Source organism: Episyrphus balteatus, chromosome 2 (genome assembly GCF_945859705.1).
Source record: "Episyrphus balteatus chromosome 2, idEpiBalt1.1, whole genome shotgun sequence".
Taxonomy (NCBI): Eukaryota; Metazoa; Arthropoda; class Insecta; order Diptera; family Syrphidae; genus Episyrphus; species Episyrphus balteatus.
The window spans coordinates 26619977-26639065 of record NC_079135.1 but is presented as its reverse complement, the minus strand read 5'-3'; the positions used below and the strand labels follow the sequence as shown (position 1 = coordinate 26639065).

The following is a 19089-nucleotide window of genomic DNA, read 5'->3' as shown; positions in this document are numbered from 1 at the left end:
GTTCAGACAATTGAAATCTGGTAAATGCCAAAAGCTTAGAATTTCCAAAATGAAAAACTTCCAGCTTTAGATAAAAAGCTGTAAGCCTTAATTTATTCACACTCCATTATATTTTAAGTCCGCATTCAAAATTAGAAAACTGTCAAAACAGGGAATTTTTACCATATGAAAAAATGTATTAAATAAGTTTGTTTGGTGTCCCGATTTTTCCCGACTTTTAAAACCTGTTGTCCCGACATTAATATTATTTTATCTGGCGGCCCTAGGGCAAGACCATTTTTGTACTACGTTGTATGAAAAAAAGTAAAATTGGCAACACTTGCAATATAAAATACGTGCCTTTTAGTATAATCGAACACGTCTGTAAGTTTTACCAAGCTCAGTTGAGGCGCCGAAGAATTATGGTAAATTTTGTGATTTTTCATCAAATTTTTCATGTGTCATGTCAGGGGTCGAATTACCGCATACGTTCGTTAACGAATAGTTGCTATGTGTCCCTATCGTTTTCTAATAATTAAATAGAGACAGAAATAGTAAAAACGTTAACGTATGATCGTAATCGTATGCCGTAATTCGACCCCAGTTGTATTTTTAACAGTGAAAAAATAAAATTTTTAACTTTTTCTTAAATAGTAAAAACGTTAACGAATGATCGTAATCGTATGCTGTAATTCGACCCCAGTACATCAGATATGATATGACTGGGACAAGACTGCCCATGAGCGCAATTGTTAACATATTTTCACACAGGTTAAATTTTTTTTATAAATGAATCATTATTTTCAAAACATAATAAGTCCATGATTTAAAATTTTGCAGGAGAAGAAAAAAACGTTCTATTTTCCTTTGATGTGTGTAGCAAAATTTATAAAAAATATATTTTGTAGAACTTTTGCCTAGGTACAAAATACCGTTTCGTTTTTAATTTTTGGAGCGATAGTTCAAAAGATAAAAAAAAAAAAACGCTTTTGGACTTATCATACTTTGAAAATATACGGATGTGAAATTACTTTTAAAATGGGTACACAATTTTGCTTTCATCTCCAGTCTATCACAAAATAGTATTTGAGATTAAAAAATAATGTATAATGTTCGGAGTGCTTCTTTAACTTTAAAGAAGCTTTAAACTTAAGATTTTCAGCCAGTAGCTTAATATAGCATTTACACATAAAAAGCTGTTGTTTATTTTCAAAAGATGATAAGTCCGGGACTTATCCTGTTTTTGATACTAAAAAAATATTTCGCTTAGCTGTAAGATCGGATATAGATGGAGTAGATACTACATTATTTTGAAGATAGACGTGGTTATCCCTAGAGTAACAATTTAGTCAAAAAAAAAACGAATTTTGAAAAAAACTGGACTTATCATGTTTTGAAAATAAATGATTCAAATGCACTCAGCGAAGCGGGTGGGGTTAGCTAGTTCTTTAATATAAAGTAAATTGTTTGAGCATATTTAGTAACGGTTTCTTCAGAACTGTTTTCTATCTTTGAAGGCCTGTTTAAATCTTTTTTATTGCCCGAGATATCTTAAAATGAAGTAAGTGGGTTTGGGTTCATATATCATAAAGGAGATAATGAAGTTTTAAATTTCTATGGTAGATTAATATGCCAAACAACTGAGGATATCTCGAGCAGTAAAAAGAAATCGGAAAGATTTAAACAGGTTTTGAGATATGGAAAATAATTCTTAAAAAAAACGTTACTAAATATGATCAAACAACTTTCCTTATAAAAAAGAATAAGGTCCAAAGTACCGCATTTTCAAACAGTAATATTTCAAAAACGGGAACTCATTAATTTGTTTTGATTTCGGATTCGAGTTCAGCAAACCTTCAGAAAAGTATATTTTTGTTTCGGCAACAAAAAAATATTTAATTTTGTTATCCATAGATTTGGAATAGCTACCAGAAGTTATTTCGGAATTTCTGTGAGAGAAAACGTCACGTTTATTAAACACAAAATCAGCTTTTTTGACCTTAAAATTTTTTTTCAATAACTACAACGTTTCAGGTATTTTTTCCAAACAGTTTTTAGAAAAGCAAAAATTAAAACCATAAATCGTATTAAATAAAAATAGAAAAACTTTGCCATTTTGTTTTTGTATTTTTGGTTCTTATTTTTATCTTTGACACCATATTGAATGATATGTAATTTTTTACTGAGCCATACAATGATATATTTAAACTTCTTTTTTTGACAATTTACAAATTGGCGGCCAAAAAACGCAATTTTCAAAATAAGATTTTTAAGATTTTTAGGATTTACAAAAACTCATTAAAGTTTTTTTTTTAATGAAGAAGACTATATGTTAAATCTTGATTTTATTTTTTTTTAAATCACAAAAACATTTTCAAAATCGAATCGATATCCAAATATACAAAAAAAAAAAAACAATATTGGTGTAAGATGAAGGACATTTTTCACAAGAAAATATTTTTTAGACGAATCAATACAAAAATAACAATATAAATAATAAAACAAAGTATAAAACCACATGCACAAAGATATTTTTGTTTTATGTAAATCCAATTATTTTTGGGTTAAATATATCCAGAAGTATTATATTGTTATTATATTCTTTCATTCAATACAAGCATTTATAAGTTAAGAAAATCAGTTTAGTTGGACGAAACTAGAAACCATCGTATGAGTACACCGCTAAAATATAAAATAAGAACTATTTTTGGTGTACAGAAAAAGTGCGTTCCACCGTTTACTGGGCATCACCAATTTTGAACCTTCATTTTTATACTGAGATACATACCTATTTATATAATTTTTGAAATTGATAATAATTTAAAAATGACATTTTTTTTACCTCTTATCAACTTTCCAAAAAATAAAATATGTAGGTATGTAATTTTATGATCGAAAAATACCAAATTCGTTCATACTCATACCTATTGTTAATTTTTGATTAGTTTGAAATCTTGCCAAAAAATAAAAAATTACCTACCCAATGTGCTAATTCTTCTTAGGTAAAAAAAAACCTTTCATGTTACACTATATTGAGTACTTTAACGTGTTTTTGAAAAATCGTTTAAAATTTTGAAAAAAGTTGTCATCTGTCGATTGTCAAAAAAAATCTAAAAAAATCATTCAATAATGCCTATGTTTATAATGTGTGTATTTTAAGAATTTTTTGGTTAAGATGACCAAAAAAAACCATGCCTATTCGTCTGCGTAGTGCGAACTACATGGACCCTAGGTTTTTTTTATTTCTAGACTAAGGCAATTATCCTAAATGTTCTAATATCAGGTCTGCTGTTTTTCTTTTATTATAATTTCAACTATTTAATTTAACTAGACACCATATTTTGTTAGAAAAAGCAGGTAAATACATCAGACATCATAATAGAACCAAATAAAAATATTTTCTTAAGTTATTTATAATTTTTTTTTTGCAAACTCACCTGGTTCGGGTATATTACCCAATGGACTCTCTGGTAGCAGGATACCTTTTTGGACAAGTTCCTCCCTATTGGCACGTACTGAAATTTTTCTCTCAAGCGCTATTAAGAAAAAAAAATATGAAAAAAAATACATTTTAGCATAGTCATGATTTCAATTTATCTGTACACGAGGGGAAAAAAATTTCTACATATAAAAATATTTACAGAAAAAGTAACCCCAAATGTACAAATTTCTTTTTTTTTTATTATAATGTAAACTTACACTTTGAGGCAGCTTCAAATTTTTCACTTTTCTTTTTTCGCCGCCATTTCCAAGGTTTGAAAAATCTTCCCAATGCACTTAGCTTGCTTTTTCTCTCCAGAGGCGGTGTACGTGTACCGGAACCCAAACTGTTTGTTCGAATTGCAGCACCATTTTGTTTTTTTGCTAAAAAAAAAAAAACGAAGAAGAAAAATGAATATCAAGATAATATTTTTTTATATTCAATTTTAGAGAAAAAAAAAATATTTTTAAAAATAATTTACTGACTGACAATCATTTTTTAAGATTGCTGTTTTGCTGAGTTTAAATTTTTCTCCTAAAGTTAAAAGAGATCTTAAGTTTTTTATAGTACCACAAGATGGCGTTAAGAAACTTAAACCGGAAGTGAATTTATTACACAAGACCATTAAAAATAAAAATAAAAAACATTAAAAAACTTTCCTATAAATTAATTTACTACACAATTTGCCACCCTCAAAAAAATAAAAGCTAAAACAAATTACTCGGGAATTAAGAGCTTTTTTTTTGAAAAATTTAATAAACTTCCCCTCAAGAATTTTGAGAAGACCTTTTATGTGTGTATGGGTTTTTTGGTTTATGTGTGTTTTAGTGTATCTAAAGAACTTGCTTATAAGAAAGTGAAAGAGTTTCGTTGTTATACTTGAGAGAAACTTATCCTGAAAAGAATTTATGACGAACAGTTATTTTCTTCTTCTTCTTCTTCTTCTTCTTGGTCTTCTTATTATACTCCTGGGCTATATAAAGTTTCAATTCTAAAGCGCGCTATTAAGAAGGTGTTGGCTGGACACAATGAAAGTACACTTTCATTGTTACTATGCTGGTTTGCTGGTGCTGGATGCTGCTAGCTTTTTAGTAGCATCCGTTGCTGCATTGCCAAAGTTGTTGCTGTGTTGCTTTGCTGCAAAAGACCATGAATTTTTTGTTTTTTTTTTTTGTCTTTAACTTTCTATAGAAAAGGAGTGAAAGAGTAAAAGAGAGGCAAGTGAAATGGGGTAGTGTTTTAATGGGAAAAGTGTAGAGAAAATAAAGAACAATTGATGAGTTCGAGGTAAAATTAATTTACGAGAACAATAAAATTCAGTTAGGTGGAAACAATTAATGAAGCTTTTATTTACTTTGGGTGAAGATTACAATGTACTTAGGTTTTGTTCTTTTTTATTTTTTGTTTTTGCTTATATTTTTTTTTTTTTCATTTAATTTAGAAATGTGGTTTATTTCGAATTTAATTGGCAGAATAAATTGTTGTATAAAAAGGAAATCAACAAGTTTCCGGTAACGGCAGAAAACTAAGACTTGTTCAAATAATTAAATAATTTCTAGGTATTGAAAAAATAAAACAATGGCAGTTACAGAAAATACAAAATTATTTTATTTTATTGCATAGAGTAATTATGTAAATTAACATAATAACCTATTTATCGCAGTTTCATTCCGTAATTATAAATGATTTAATAAAAACTTCTAAAAATGTGTTTTTTTGTTTTTGTGTGTGTTAATAGTTTTCTATTGTCTGTCTGAATTCTTGACAAAGTTCTAGCTTTTAAAATTGATTTAAGGATGCTAATTTAGCCCTAAACCGAGTTTCATGATCGAGAATTATATCAAGAAGTCGGGTGTTGGAGCGGTTTTGTGAAGCAAAGCTTTTAAATTCAAAATAATATCTTGTTTGACAGTTTAAGCTAAGACAAAGTATATTCTATTCAGCAAACAGTCAAAGTGGATGAAAATTCGGGGCACATCACGAAAATTGTTAACAAAATTTTCTTTGTGTTTTATTGTTCCTTGAAATGTAAAAATTCTCCACCTTGCCTACATGATAGGGACAAATTGCGTGAGTCAAAAATCTGCACCTCAACATTTTGACCATTTTGTGTATCCAAGGCTTAATATTTTTACTGATTGAGAGGATAGATGGCAGCAATGATTTTGGTAATTTTTAGTTCTTTTGTGAGTTTTAACATTAAATATGTAATTAAAGCCTTTAACTTTAAATGCAGTGTTGTATAATCTTATATTCTGTAGGCCTCCCTCTTTTTGAAGTGATTTAAATTATTGTTGGTCGGCAACAAATATTCAGCTAAAAATTTTCACATTTTATGCCCAACTCTGTAAAGTAGCTTAAAAAAAATGCATGTCGAGAAAGTAAAAACATGCAAGTACCTATTGCAATTTGAAATTTTGGTTGGCATCTATCTTTTTTGCTTAACACAGTAAAGCCGAAAAACTGTAGTAAACTAGTGTTATCACTATCCATTATTTTAATGCTTCGATTTAACTTTTTAATCAGTTCTACAAGAAAATTAAGTGAATCGGTGATTGTTAAAACAACATAAGTGACAAATTTTTGAAACCACTTTTATAACTGTTTTGCATTGCTTATGGGTAGAACTAGCGTTGAGAGCAAAACCAACATGATTTGATATTTGGATCATCTAAAATTTCGAGGTTAAAGTACGCATTGAGTGCTAAAACAACATATCTCTTTTGCCAATTTTCAAATTGAGTGTTAAAACACCTTAAGTACTTCATATTATTTTGTTTTTTTTAATTTCAACGCCGGAAAAACGAAGTAAGTAAACTTGTTGTTTCTTACAGTTTTTCGATGATTTAGTGTCGTCAGTTGTTCGGTCATTCGAATGGAATTGCATCTTTCAAAAAGTTCTTGTTAATAAATTAAATTGGTACCAAATGAAAAAAACTATATCTTAGGAAAAAGTTTTACTATGAATTTTTCTCTGCATTTTGATTAAGAATGTAAGATATTGCAATATTATTATTGGTAATGCATCTTGCAATGTGTGCAGGACATATTGAATTTAATTTTTATTTTGAATATAAAATATGATGCTCTGTAATTTTCCTGAGCCATTAACTTCGACATTTTGTTCTAGAGTTTTCAAGCTTTTAATACCAGCAATGAATTGAAAATGCAAACTAAAAAAAATTCGTAAATCTTGTCTTAAAGGCTTCTAGTTTGGGTTCTATTGGTTTGATATTCAAGATCAAGGTCTTTAAACTCAGGGAAAATTACAAACCATCGTATTTTTCACTTCAAATAAACATTTAAATTACATAAATGAGACAATCATTAAAAATTGTTAAATGCAAAAATGCATTTTATACTAGTTTGAAGTACCTACGTCACAAGGATAAAACTTTTGCACAATATTAGTATGACTTAACTACGTCAAAAAATAACAAATTCATTGCTGGCCGTGGAACGTCCACTTTCGCCTTTTTGTTTAATGTTCTTGTTTTTTAATGTATGTATTAATAAAATTGCTGAATTATAATGGTCTTTTATTTATTTCCATTAAATTTGCTTATACTTTGGATGTAAACTGAATTTCAAAACAACATTATTTCCAAGTTATTAAGTGGTTTTGACTCCCAACAAAACGTTGGGTGTTAAAACAACATATAAAAAATATTTATTTTTTGTTAAATCTTCTTTGATAAAGATATTTTTTTAAAACTTTTAGTTAGTTTCAACTCTCAACAAGGCCTCTAAACCGAATCTAAAGCTAAAATTGTCAATGCGGCCGCGTCGTCAAAAATACAGAGTTTTTTGTCTCTCATGAAAAAAAATAAAAATGTTACTTATGTTCTTTTAACAATCACTGATTCAAGTAGACTATGTTAAAGATGAAGAGATTTAAGACACATAAATATAGATTTATTTATATGTATATTAAAAAACGATATTATAACTCTGGGCCAGAATTAAAAAAACTTGCATTAAAAAATAGGCATATTATTGCCAAAAATAAAAATTATTTTCTATTTTAACAAAATTTGAATATTACGGCTACTATGACGCTTCTTCATGAAAAAAATTTCGAGATCGGATAAGTTATTTTCGAGAAAGTGAGAAAACAAGAAAAAAAACGGATTTATGGCTTTTTTCATTTTTGATTTCAAAAGTTTTTCGTTCCATTTTTTTTTTTAAGTTTAAAGCCTAGTATGATGAAGCAAAATGAATATTTTCATACAAAACACAAAACTAGCACAATAAAATCGTAAACGAAAGAAAAGCAATACAAAAAGAACATTATGAAAATTTGACTAACGAAATTCTTGCCTATGCTAGAACATTTGGAAAGTTTTAAATCATTTTTCACTCAAATGATAATTTTTTATGCTTCAAAAGAGTTTTTTTGACTTTGGAGACTTAAAAAATATTTCGTTTCGCTTCAGCAGAGACAAAACTTTTAAGAAAAAGAGATTAAGAATATTTGAAGTAGCAAAAATTTAAGCACTAGGTAAGCATAATTTGCAGACATGAGGACGGAATTTAAAATCGTCTATTAAGTTGAGATTTTTCTCAGAAGCACGTTTGAAAAGTCTTTTGAATTTTCATAAAAACACGGCTAGAGTTTTACACAATTTTAAATTTTACTCTACTGACGGTCTTATTTGCAAGTTTTTAGAAAAATTGCTCACATGAGTGACAACTTTGAATTTCGACTTAAGTTTGGTATATTTTAAAAAATCATGCATAGACAGTCTAACAAGAGTTATATTGGTTAATACAAGAATAGAAAAAAATAATTCAAGTTATAACTACAATTTTATTTACCTATGGGGTACGATTAGGTACTATTTTGTTAAAAAAAATTCAAATGTCAAAGGTCTAAAGGAGGAAAAAACTTTCTTATTTTTAATTTCAAAGATAAGTAGTAGGTATTGCAATATTGAAGACATAGCTGAGCTGTGTCAGTTAAAAACTAATGTTTGGATTTTTTCACCCATTATAGCCAAAAGAGTTTACCTAATCCCCAGACTAGCAAACCTTTGAGATAAAAAATGCAGGACTTTCATGTAAATACTATTTTCTTAAACACTTTTTAACATGGATTTGAAAAATTGAGAGGACAAGAGAATGAATCAATCAAATATTTTTTTTTATGCTTAAGATTCCAAGGAACAATAAAAAGAAACTCTTTATAACTAAATTTATCAAAGCAATTATTCATCACAAATTATAAATATTTCATCAAAGAATTTTATTTCAATTTCTAGGAAAAAAAAGCGGGTTCATGACTTCTTTTCTAAACAAAGCTCTAACCACACGTATCGCTTCTTGCAACAATTAAGTATCACTCACTATTGACACGCTAAACTCTATTCGTTTTACTCATAAAAAAAAACATGCACTCCAACAACTCCTGTCAACACTTTTTTCTTGACTGTCCAAGTCTTTCCCATTACTTCCTCAAACAAACGCAATAAAGAACCTGGTAAACCAGTCCGTCATTAAATGGCGCAACGGAAGAATTTTACAAAAAAAAAAAAAAGAAACGAGAAAAGAAAGAAAAAAAAAAACAGATTACCGTCATTTCTAACTGACACAATTAGCAATGTAAACTTAAGTCATTATGATTTTTACTTTCATTTCGATGGATGTGGAAGGTAAGTTAAAAAAAAACACACAACTTCCGGTTTTTTTCTGTCTTTAAACTGAACAAAATAGTAGAAGAAGAAGTAGAAAAAAAAAAACACATAAAAAACAGATAGTTAGATAGTATAGTTAGAGTAGAGGTAAGTCTTTAGTCTTATAGGGAAAAACTGGAAAAACAACGTTTAATGGGTTTCCTTATGTTTTCTTTTCATTCAACGACCCAGCTTACCATCAGAGCTCTCCGGGTAGTATAGCTTAGCAGCACGAGAGTTAACAGTTGTTGTAACAGAATATTAAAAAAAAAAAGTTATGAGGTAATAATTTGCGGTTTATCATGGTTGTAGATGATGATGATGACGATGAGTGAGTGGCTAACTGACTGACTTTTGATGATTGGGTGTACACATTTCATCCTTCTACCTTTTTGTAGTTGGCACTAACAACACCTTTTTTTTACATTTAGTTCAAATGGATTTTAGTATATTAAATCCACTTTAGCTTCATCCTTTTGTTTTATCGTCTTCAAACCGACAGAAAAGTGACTTGAGATATTTTTGCAAAAAAAAAAAAAATTAAGGAAAAATCTTGAGACTCGTTTTTCAGTTATAGGATGTTACGGAAGTAACGATGTTTCACAGAACAGAACATAGGCACTTATCTTCATGAAGCGACCAACTTGAAGGTGAACTTAATGGACTTGAGATGGACACTTGCAGAGGATTTGGTGGATATTGAGCTAATTGGAAGGAACTGCTACCTATTGATTACGACTTTCACTCACATAAAAAGTAAAAAAATCAATTCCAGGCTACTCATGATTTTCAATATTTCTTTTATGTAAAGATAGGAATTCTAAGGGATTAGAACGAATTTATGAAAATCCCTAAAGTTCAAAATATATTGAACTCGGAAATTCGAAATCCAGAAAATATAAAATCCCGAAAATTCTAAACCCAGAATGGGTTTTTCAAAATTTTTTATTTTATATAATTTTTCGGAATTTCAATTTCGAAAAAATAATGTTAGGGGAAAAATTAAGGGATTGGGGTTAAAATTTCGAAAACTGAAAGCCAGAAACCAAAAATCCCGAAAATTTAAAATCCAGAAAATCAAAAAATCCCGAAAACCTATAATCGCGAAAATCCAAAATCCTGAAAAAAATAAATCCCAAAAATGTATCCGAAATTTTTCGTATTATATAATTTCTCGCAATTTTGATTTCGAAAAAAAAAATAATCTTAGGTGTAATGTTATGTTAAGTTAAAGTTAAAATCCCGAAAATTCAAAATCCAGAAAATCCTAAATCCTAAATGGGTGTCCGAATTTTTTCATTTTATACAATTTTTCGGGATTTTGAATTCGAAGAAATTATCTTAGCTGTAAAGCTAAAAGGTTGGGGTCGAAATTCCGAAAATTCAAAAACCAGGAAACCTGAAATCCAGAAAACCCGAAATCCAAAATAATGAAAACCCAAAATCCAGAAAATCTAAAATATAATTTCTTGGAATCTCGATTTAGGCAAAAAAATAATAGTCTAAGATCCGGCCATAGGACGACCTACCCTCATCGTTATACCAGTTGAGAGTTATATTCTCTGAAAGCTAGTGTCTTAGAAAATAAATTGCACATGGGTTGCCAAGCGATATCCTGTCAAGGCATAGGGTTGCCAGGACTTAAAGTTCATTTTTGCAAATTTTTGAAAATGCGACCCTGCTTATATGGCAAGCCTAAGAGTTATACAAAAAATATAATGTCATAGGAAATTTAATTTAAAAATTTTAATTTTCAGGATTTTTTAAAATTTGAAGTTTGAGTAGGGTAAACAAAGGCGAATTTAGAAAAAGGGCAAAAATCTATTTTCTAAACAAAACGTGATAGAAATAAAATTGAAATTGGAATCGATAGATATTATAAATATATGAAAGCCACACATACAAATAAAAAATGTAAAAAATCTACAACGCGAGATATAGTCTTTTTAGAGTCATGATACTCCAATTCGATATTTGAGAAATAATTCACCAAAAATCAGAATGAAAGATTTTTTAAATAATTTTTATGTGATAAGTTAAGAAAAATAAAATAACTTGACACGTGTCTGTCAAATTTTTAATTTAACTTACCGTTTTTGCGAGGGGATTTTTTGAAAAGGTGCTTATTTTCGTATTTTAACATATTAAAGGAAAAAATCCCGTCATGGGACGACCCATCCACCTCATTATACCAGTTGAAAGCTATATTTTCCTAAGGGTAGTGTCTAAAGAAACAGTTTGCACATGGGTTGTCTAGCGATATCCTGTCAAGGCATAGGGTTGCCAGGCCTTAAAGTTTATTTTTTCATTATTTTTGAATACGCCACCCTGCTTATACCCAAAGCCAAAGAGTTGTAAAAAAAATATTATGTCACAGGAAATTTAATTTGAAAATTTTTATTTTCAGGATTTTTTAAAATTTGAAGTTTGAGTAGGGTAAACAAAGGTGAATTTAGAAAAAGGGCAAAAATCTATTTTCTAAACAAAACGTGATAGAAATAAAATTGAAATTGGATTCGATAGATATTATAAAAATATAAAAGCCACACATACAACAAAAAAATGTAAAAAATCTACAACTCGAGATATAGTCTTTTTAGAGTCATGATACTCCAATTCGATATTTGAGAAATAATTCACCAAAAATAAGTATTAATTTTTTTTTTTAATATTTTTTATTTGATAAGTTAGAAAAAATAAAATAACTTGACACGTATCTGTCAAATTTTTAATTTAACTTACCGCTTTTGCGGGGGGATTTTTTGAAAAAGTCCTTATTTTCGTATTTCAATATATTAAAGGAAAAAATCCCGTTATAGGACGACCTATCTACCTCATTATACCAGTTGAAAGCTATATTTTCCTAAGGGTAGTGTCTAAAGAAACAGTTTGCACATGGGTTGCCTGGCGACATCCTGTCAAGGCATAGGGTTGCCACGCTTTAAAGTTCATATTTTGAGTTTTTTTGACAACGCCACCCTGTTTATATGGTAAGTGTTAGAGGTGTAAAAAAAATTTATGTCAGAGAAAATTAAATTTTAAAATTTGAATATTCAGGATTTTTAGAAATTTGACATTTTAGAAGGGGAAACTGAGGTAAATTTAAAAAAAGGTCAAAAAGCTATATCCTTAACAAAGAGTGGTAGAAAAAAGATTGATACTGGAACCGATAAATATTGTTAAATTATATAAGTCACACATACAAACCAAAAATGTAAGAAATCTGCTACTCGAGATATGGACGTTTAAAAGTCAAAACCGTGAAATTCGATGTTTGAGAAATAATTCACCAAAAATCAGCACGAAAGGTATTTGAAATAATGTTTATGTTATTAGAGAGCATAAATAAAATAACTTGACACGTATCTTCCAAATTTTTGATTTGACTTAGTTTTCGGTTCCTGTGTATTTTTGAAGAATAACACCGAAACAGTGAATTGAATTGTAAAAATCTGTAATTTTTCAAAAATACACAGGAACCAAAAACTAAGTCAAATCAAAAATTTGGCAGATACGTGTCAAGTTGTTTTATTTATGCTCTCTAATAACATAAACATTATTTCAAATACCTTTCGTGCTGATTTTTGGTGAATTATTTCTCAAACATCGAATTTCACGGTTTTGACTTTTAAACGTCCATATCTCGAGTAGCAGATTTTTTACATTTTTGGTTTGTATGTGTGACTTATATAATTTAACAATATCTATCGATTCCAGTATCAATCTTTTTTCTACCACTCTTTGTTAAGGATATAGCTTTTTGACCTTTTTTTAAATTTACCTCAGTTTCCCCTTCTAAAATGTCAAATTTCTAAAAATCCTGAAAATTAAAATTTTTAAATTAAATTTCCCATGACATTATATTTTTTTTATAACTCTTAGGCTTGCCATATAAGCAGGGTCGCATTTTGAAAAATTTGCAAAAATAAACTTTAAGGCCTGGCAACCCTATGCCTTGACAGGATATCGCTAGGCAACCCATGTGCAAACTGTTTCTTTAGACACTACCCTTAGGAAAATATAGCTTTCAACTGGTATAATGAGGTGGATAGGTCGTCCCATGACGGGATTTTTTCCTTTAATATGTTGAAATACGAAAATAAGCACCTTTTCAAAAAATCCCCTCGCAAAAACGGTAAGTTAAATTAAAAATTTGACAGACACGTGTCAAGTTATTTTATTTTTCTTAACTTATCACATAAAAATTATTTAAAAAATCTTTCATTCTGATTTTTGGTGAATTATTTCTCAAATATCGAATTGGAGTATCATGACTCTAAAAAGACTATATCTCGCGTTGTAGATTTTTACATTTTTTATTTGTATGTGTGGCTTTCATATATTTATAATATCTATCGATTCCAATTTCAATTTTATTTCTATCACGTTTTGTTTAGAAAATAGATTTTTGCCCTTTTTCTAAATTCGCCTTTGTTTACCCTACTCAAACTTCAAATTTTAAAAAATCCTGAAAATTAAAATTTTTAAATTAAATTTCCTATGACATTATATTTTTTTTATAACTCTTAGGCTTGCCATATAAGCAGGGTCGCATTTTCAAAAATTTGCAAAAATGAACTTTAAGGCCTGGCAACCCTATGCCTTGACAGGATATCGCTAGGCAACCCATGTGCATTTTATTTCCTTAGACACTAGCTTTCAGAAAATATAACTCTCAACTGGTATAACGATGAGGGTAGGTCGTCCTATGGCGGGATCTCCTACTATAAATTCTAAAATTCCAAATACCCAAAACCCCCAAAAACTGTGTTTAGCTACATACTGTCTATTTAATTCTTCAATATTTTCAATATTCTGTAACACCCTGTTTCTATGCACTTCAATCTACCTTCTTCTCTTAAACTTAAAATCCTCTGGCATAAATATACGAGTACTATACATATCTCTTAAGTCTTTACCTGCACTTGAATGCACATTTTTACTGTCTTATTGTTTGGCTTTAGCTTGGCTTTATGATTAACGATTGTCTTTGGAAGTTGGTTTTTTTCAAGAAAGAAAAGAACGAACGATAGCTATGTTCAGGTTCTCATCTTTTCATCGTTACAAATTGAAACAAAACAACAAGAAAAAATGATAAAAAAGTATAGAAGAAGCTATGAAACTAATTGAAGAGTAGTTTCGCATCCATGAAGTTGAAATTTTCTATAGGATGGGGATGGATATGAAACGATACGTTGATGACGATGATGATGATGGGATGAACATAAAAAGGAGGTGGACTTGTAGAAGGAATGCCGCCAATATTAATGAAGACTGACTGGCAAAATGTTTTATAAAGCGACATATTTGCAATTAGTTACTTTTTTCAGACAATGATGGTATGGAATTCAAGGAGAGCACATTATACGGCTACGACTACACATACTCTTAAAAAAAAAAACTTGTATAATGATACGATGAAAATTATTTGTACGGTTTTTAATTTTTTTTTTTTAATTTGTTTTATTTTTTTTTTTTTTTTTTTTTTTATTTATAGGAAGAAAACAATGAAAAGAGGAGGAGCACGGGGATGCACGACAAATGGCGCCGATTATATTTATGAAGAACGAACTGGTACGATGTGGTGGTTAATAATTGTTTAATTTGTTTGAAGAGATTGGCTGGAAAATAGACTTGGGGTAGGTAGAAATAGGTTTTTGAAGTTTAAGAAATTAAAAAATAAGTTATTGCAATTAAAAAAAAAAAACTTTTTGGAAATATTGATTTCATGGAATAAAATAAAAAATCCTTATTGATTGTAGCTAATTTGTTGCGGATACAAAAACTGTTTAACTAGCATGATTTTTGAGATATTGAATTTTCCGCCAAAATAAGTCTGAAGACAAAAACTAAAATGAAAGGTTTGGCTAACCTCCAAATTTGTATCTTTCTAAATAGTTTTCAGTTCCACAAACTTGGTTTTTGGTTTTTATAGCCTCAACATTTTTTTTTGTTATTCAATATTCCGCTAAAATATGACGGAAATACAAAAATTACAATTTCAAAGTTGTAGCTAGTTTAACTATAGTAATTTTTTATTTCAACTTAAAGTTTCAGAAGTTCACTTCCGGTTTGATCAGAAGAGTGGAGACATTTTCAATAAATATTTTTTTTAAGTTTTTTCTTTGAAGCTTTTGAAAAAAAAAAAAAACATTTTTGATGCAAACTTCAATTTCGTATCTCCAACACTTTTAAAAGTAGGTATTCAAGGTTTTTTTTTGAAAAAGTTAGCTCAAAGATTTCAAAATCAAAAAAAAATTGCAAAATTAAATTTTTTTTTGCAGAAAACCTGGACTCAGATGCAACGCAAAAACCTCGATTTTTTAGCTCGATCCGTTTCCATGTTATTCAAAATTCCTCTAAAATAAGACTCATAACTCCATAACATGTAACTGTAACTTTCAAAAACGTTGAATTAAAAAAAAATTTGTTACACAAAAATTAATTAGTAGCCCATCTCCAGTCACTATTTTCGTCCACTAACTTCAGTCATATTTAAGCGGAATTTTTAATAACAAAAACAACTGTTATGTCTATAAAAATCAAGTTTTTAGAATTGAAAAGCATTTAACAAGCTACAAATTTGGATTTTTTTCGCTATTTTCAGACTTATTTTGGCGGAAAATTCAATAACTCAAAAATTACTCATGCGAATTACAAATTTTTGGTTTGCGCAACAAATAAGCTACAATTTTGGGTATCAAAAAAATAGTAATATTCGTATTGTGGTCCACTAACTTCAGTCTTATTTAAGCGGAATTTTGAATTACAAAAAAAAAAAACTGTAGAGGCTATAAAGAACAAGTTTGTGGAATTGAAAAATGCAAAAAATTTAAAGGTCAGCCAAACCTATTCTTTTTAATTATTTCCGATTTTGTCCGCTAATTTGAGACTTATTTTGGCGGAAAATTCAATAAATCCAAAATTATGAGAGCTACAAATTTTTGGTGTGCACAACAAATATAATTAGCTACAATAAATGAGATTATATTTTTTCATTCCGCCACAAAGTTTCTGGAATTTCAGTCATATTTTAGCGGAATTTTGAAAAACAAAAAAATTGTTGAGGCTATGTGGAATTGAAATGGTTTTAAAAAGCTACAAATTTGGAGCTAAGCCAAACCTATTGTTATTATTCATTTCAGATTTTGTCCGCTAAATTCAGACTAATTTTGGCGGAAAATTCAATAACTCAAAACTCATGCGAGCTACAATTTTTTTTAATTAGCTACAATTACCTAATGAGATTCTTTTTTTTTTTTTAATCCGCCACAAAGTTTTCGCAAAAATAAGGGACGTGAAGGACTGCCAGTTGTTTATTATCAAAGACGAACATAAGTGACAATATAAGCTTGTAAACTTGAAAATTCCTAAAATTATTTTTAAATTGTTCCATTTCATTTTAAAGTTCTACCATTCCAATACATATCCTTTTAAACATTCACATAGAAGAAACCCCATGTTTTTTTGTATGCATTTGTGTGTATTGCATTTATTTTTGAAACCAAACCACGACACGAATAGAAAAGAAGGACATTTAGGAAATTACTTTTCCACATCACAAGAAACGAAATTCCATTTCTGTGTCCCTTGTTGGTAATTTTGCTCCCTTGCTGCAAACTTTCGTACACAATTTCGTCAAGAGGGTTATTTTCTTCGACCGTTTGTTTGTCTGTCAGTCCATCTGCCTGTCCACATCCATCATCAAAAATTCTTGAATATTTTATAAGAAAGATGCACTTTTGCAGTGTGGTTACTCACCCACAAGACGTTTGATTACACACAGAGTCACTTTTCACAATATGTTGCATATTTTTTTAGTATTATTTTTTTTGCAGCGAGTGTCCGGAATGTGACACCTTTACTTTAGTTCCCTGAAAACCAACAATACCTCTACTACAGACGGTAAACGGGTGAGTGTAAAGAAATTTAAGGTAAAGTAAAGATATGTCAAGCAAGAAAGTGTGTTGTGTATGTTAGGTCTGTGGGTTTTGTTAACACATCAAAATGGGTAAGCATTTACTTGAGATATGTGATGTCTTGTAACAGAGAACCCAGAGGAGCAGCCAGCAGATGGACGACTATTTCAAGGATCGATGAACATGAATGCAGCAAAACAGACATGAGGTGTCTTGTGTGTTTGATGCACTTTGGTGTAAATGGTCGGACGGATGGTGTCAAGTGATACACATCAAAGATATATATTAAAAAAGTGTGCACATGTCCATAAGGGATGGATGGGTTTTTTATGAATGGAAAACTTGAAGTACCTTCTTTCATTCTTTATTTAGTCAATAATAAGGATGTCTAGAATAAGATCAATTGGTTAACTCTTTAATGGGGAGGACATGACATACTTGTTGATTATTACTATGTTGTAAAGAAGAAGGAAAAAAAAAAACTTCTATAAAAAAGGTACAAATTTATCGATATGTTGATAACTTATTGAAATATTTAAGTCCCAAAAGATTCAAACAAATTGCATCAAATTGAAATCATATAGTTTTCAACAAAGCAAACATTGATTATGATGTTATGGATGTAATAGATAAAGATAAATATAAAATGGAATATCCTTCTTTCAAGGATTAAAAGCATATACATATTTGTATGTTATTTGCAAAAGTAATGACCGTAAATACTATTCATCTAATTGATTGCTATACATTTCCAAATCAATGTAGAACAGAGAAAACAACTGTCTGGTTTTAATGAAAATCTTTCCAGGGTTAAAGAGAATTATTTGCTTTATTAGTGCCATCTGGGACACAGATGTTTGGTTTAATTATCTTGGGAAACTATTTTGATTAAAGAAATTATTTGTAGGATTGTGATAACGAGTAGTTTTTTTTTAAAGAAACCCTTATCAAAATGGTTATTTTAAATTCATACATACATATGTAAACTTCAATCAAACTTAATTCATACCTTTTTTCTGTAAAAAAAAATCATCACACGTAGTTGAAGTGAAACCTTGAAAATAATTTAAAAAAAATCGAAAAAATATAACTTTTTTTATATGACAACCTACAATAAATTTTATACCATCTGAAAGCTTGTTGTTTCAGCTCAAAATATTTATATCGACCATGTCTATACAACATCTACAAAAAGAGCTAGAATTTTTTTAACCCAATTAGTTTTCATAAAAAAAGCAAAACAATCAATCTCTTTTCACTTCTAACGCCATTAAATCCATTTTTTAAAAGACAACCTATAATAAATTTTATATCGTTATTATTTCACCTTTTATATGACGCTTCAATCATATTTCTACCATGCCTACAAAAAAAGTAAGAATTTTTTAAAGCCAACCATGTCGAAATTTCAAACTGAGATTACGGTACTTAGGTAATCTACTGCTGGCTGGTCATCGGCAACAAATCTTCACAGGTGTTTTGAGGTATTTTTCAAGTTTTTCAATTAAAGATTATATAATATTATGTAATATTATCAGCATGCGTATTAAAGTTAAATAAATATGTTATGTGCTCTAGATCAAAAGATATAACGTATTTAGAAAAAGAACATCTTTTCACCGTTATCTCAGAATTTTGAATATGAAATTCATTGAAATTTTGCACAATCATAACTTATTTAATTACCTATATCTTATATATAAAAAAGAGTTCGTTTAGTGTGTGTGGCCGATAAACTCGCGTTTGGCTGGTCCGATTTTGGTAATTTTTTTTTTTGTTTGAAAGGTATTAATATGTAGATGGTTTGTATCAAAAAAAATAATACCTTTTCTCACATCTTTACATAGCTGTCAATTTGTACGAGTAAAAAAACACTCTCGCTTTTTAAAAGATTTAACTAAGCTTAATTTGTAAAGCTTTCAGAATTAAAAAAGTCTGACTTTGAGTGAAACAAATATTTATTCGTCTTGTGATATTTTATTCAATCTCTGATCTTCATTGAGGACAAATAAGTAAAGCATTGGCACAGTTAGGATTG

The 19089-nt window shown here is 29.2% G+C and overlaps 1 protein-coding gene across 7 annotated transcripts in view; it reads right to left on the bottom strand.

Annotated features, from left to right (window-relative positions):
• The window catches only part of LOC129908116 (phosphatase and actin regulator 4), a 413058-nt gene that overhangs the window by 205404 nt on the left and 188565 nt on the right, over positions 1-19089 (bottom strand). For all 7 annotated transcript variants that reach the window (XM_055984423.1, XM_055984416.1, XM_055984418.1 and 4 more), the window contains exons 2-3: positions 3679-3843; positions 3417-3515 (exon numbers count right to left, since the gene is read on the bottom strand). In XM_055984423.1, the coding sequence (XP_055840398.1) occupies positions 3417-3515; positions 3679-3843 (264 nt within the window). The remainder of the gene's footprint in view (positions 1-3416; positions 3516-3678; positions 3844-19089) is intronic.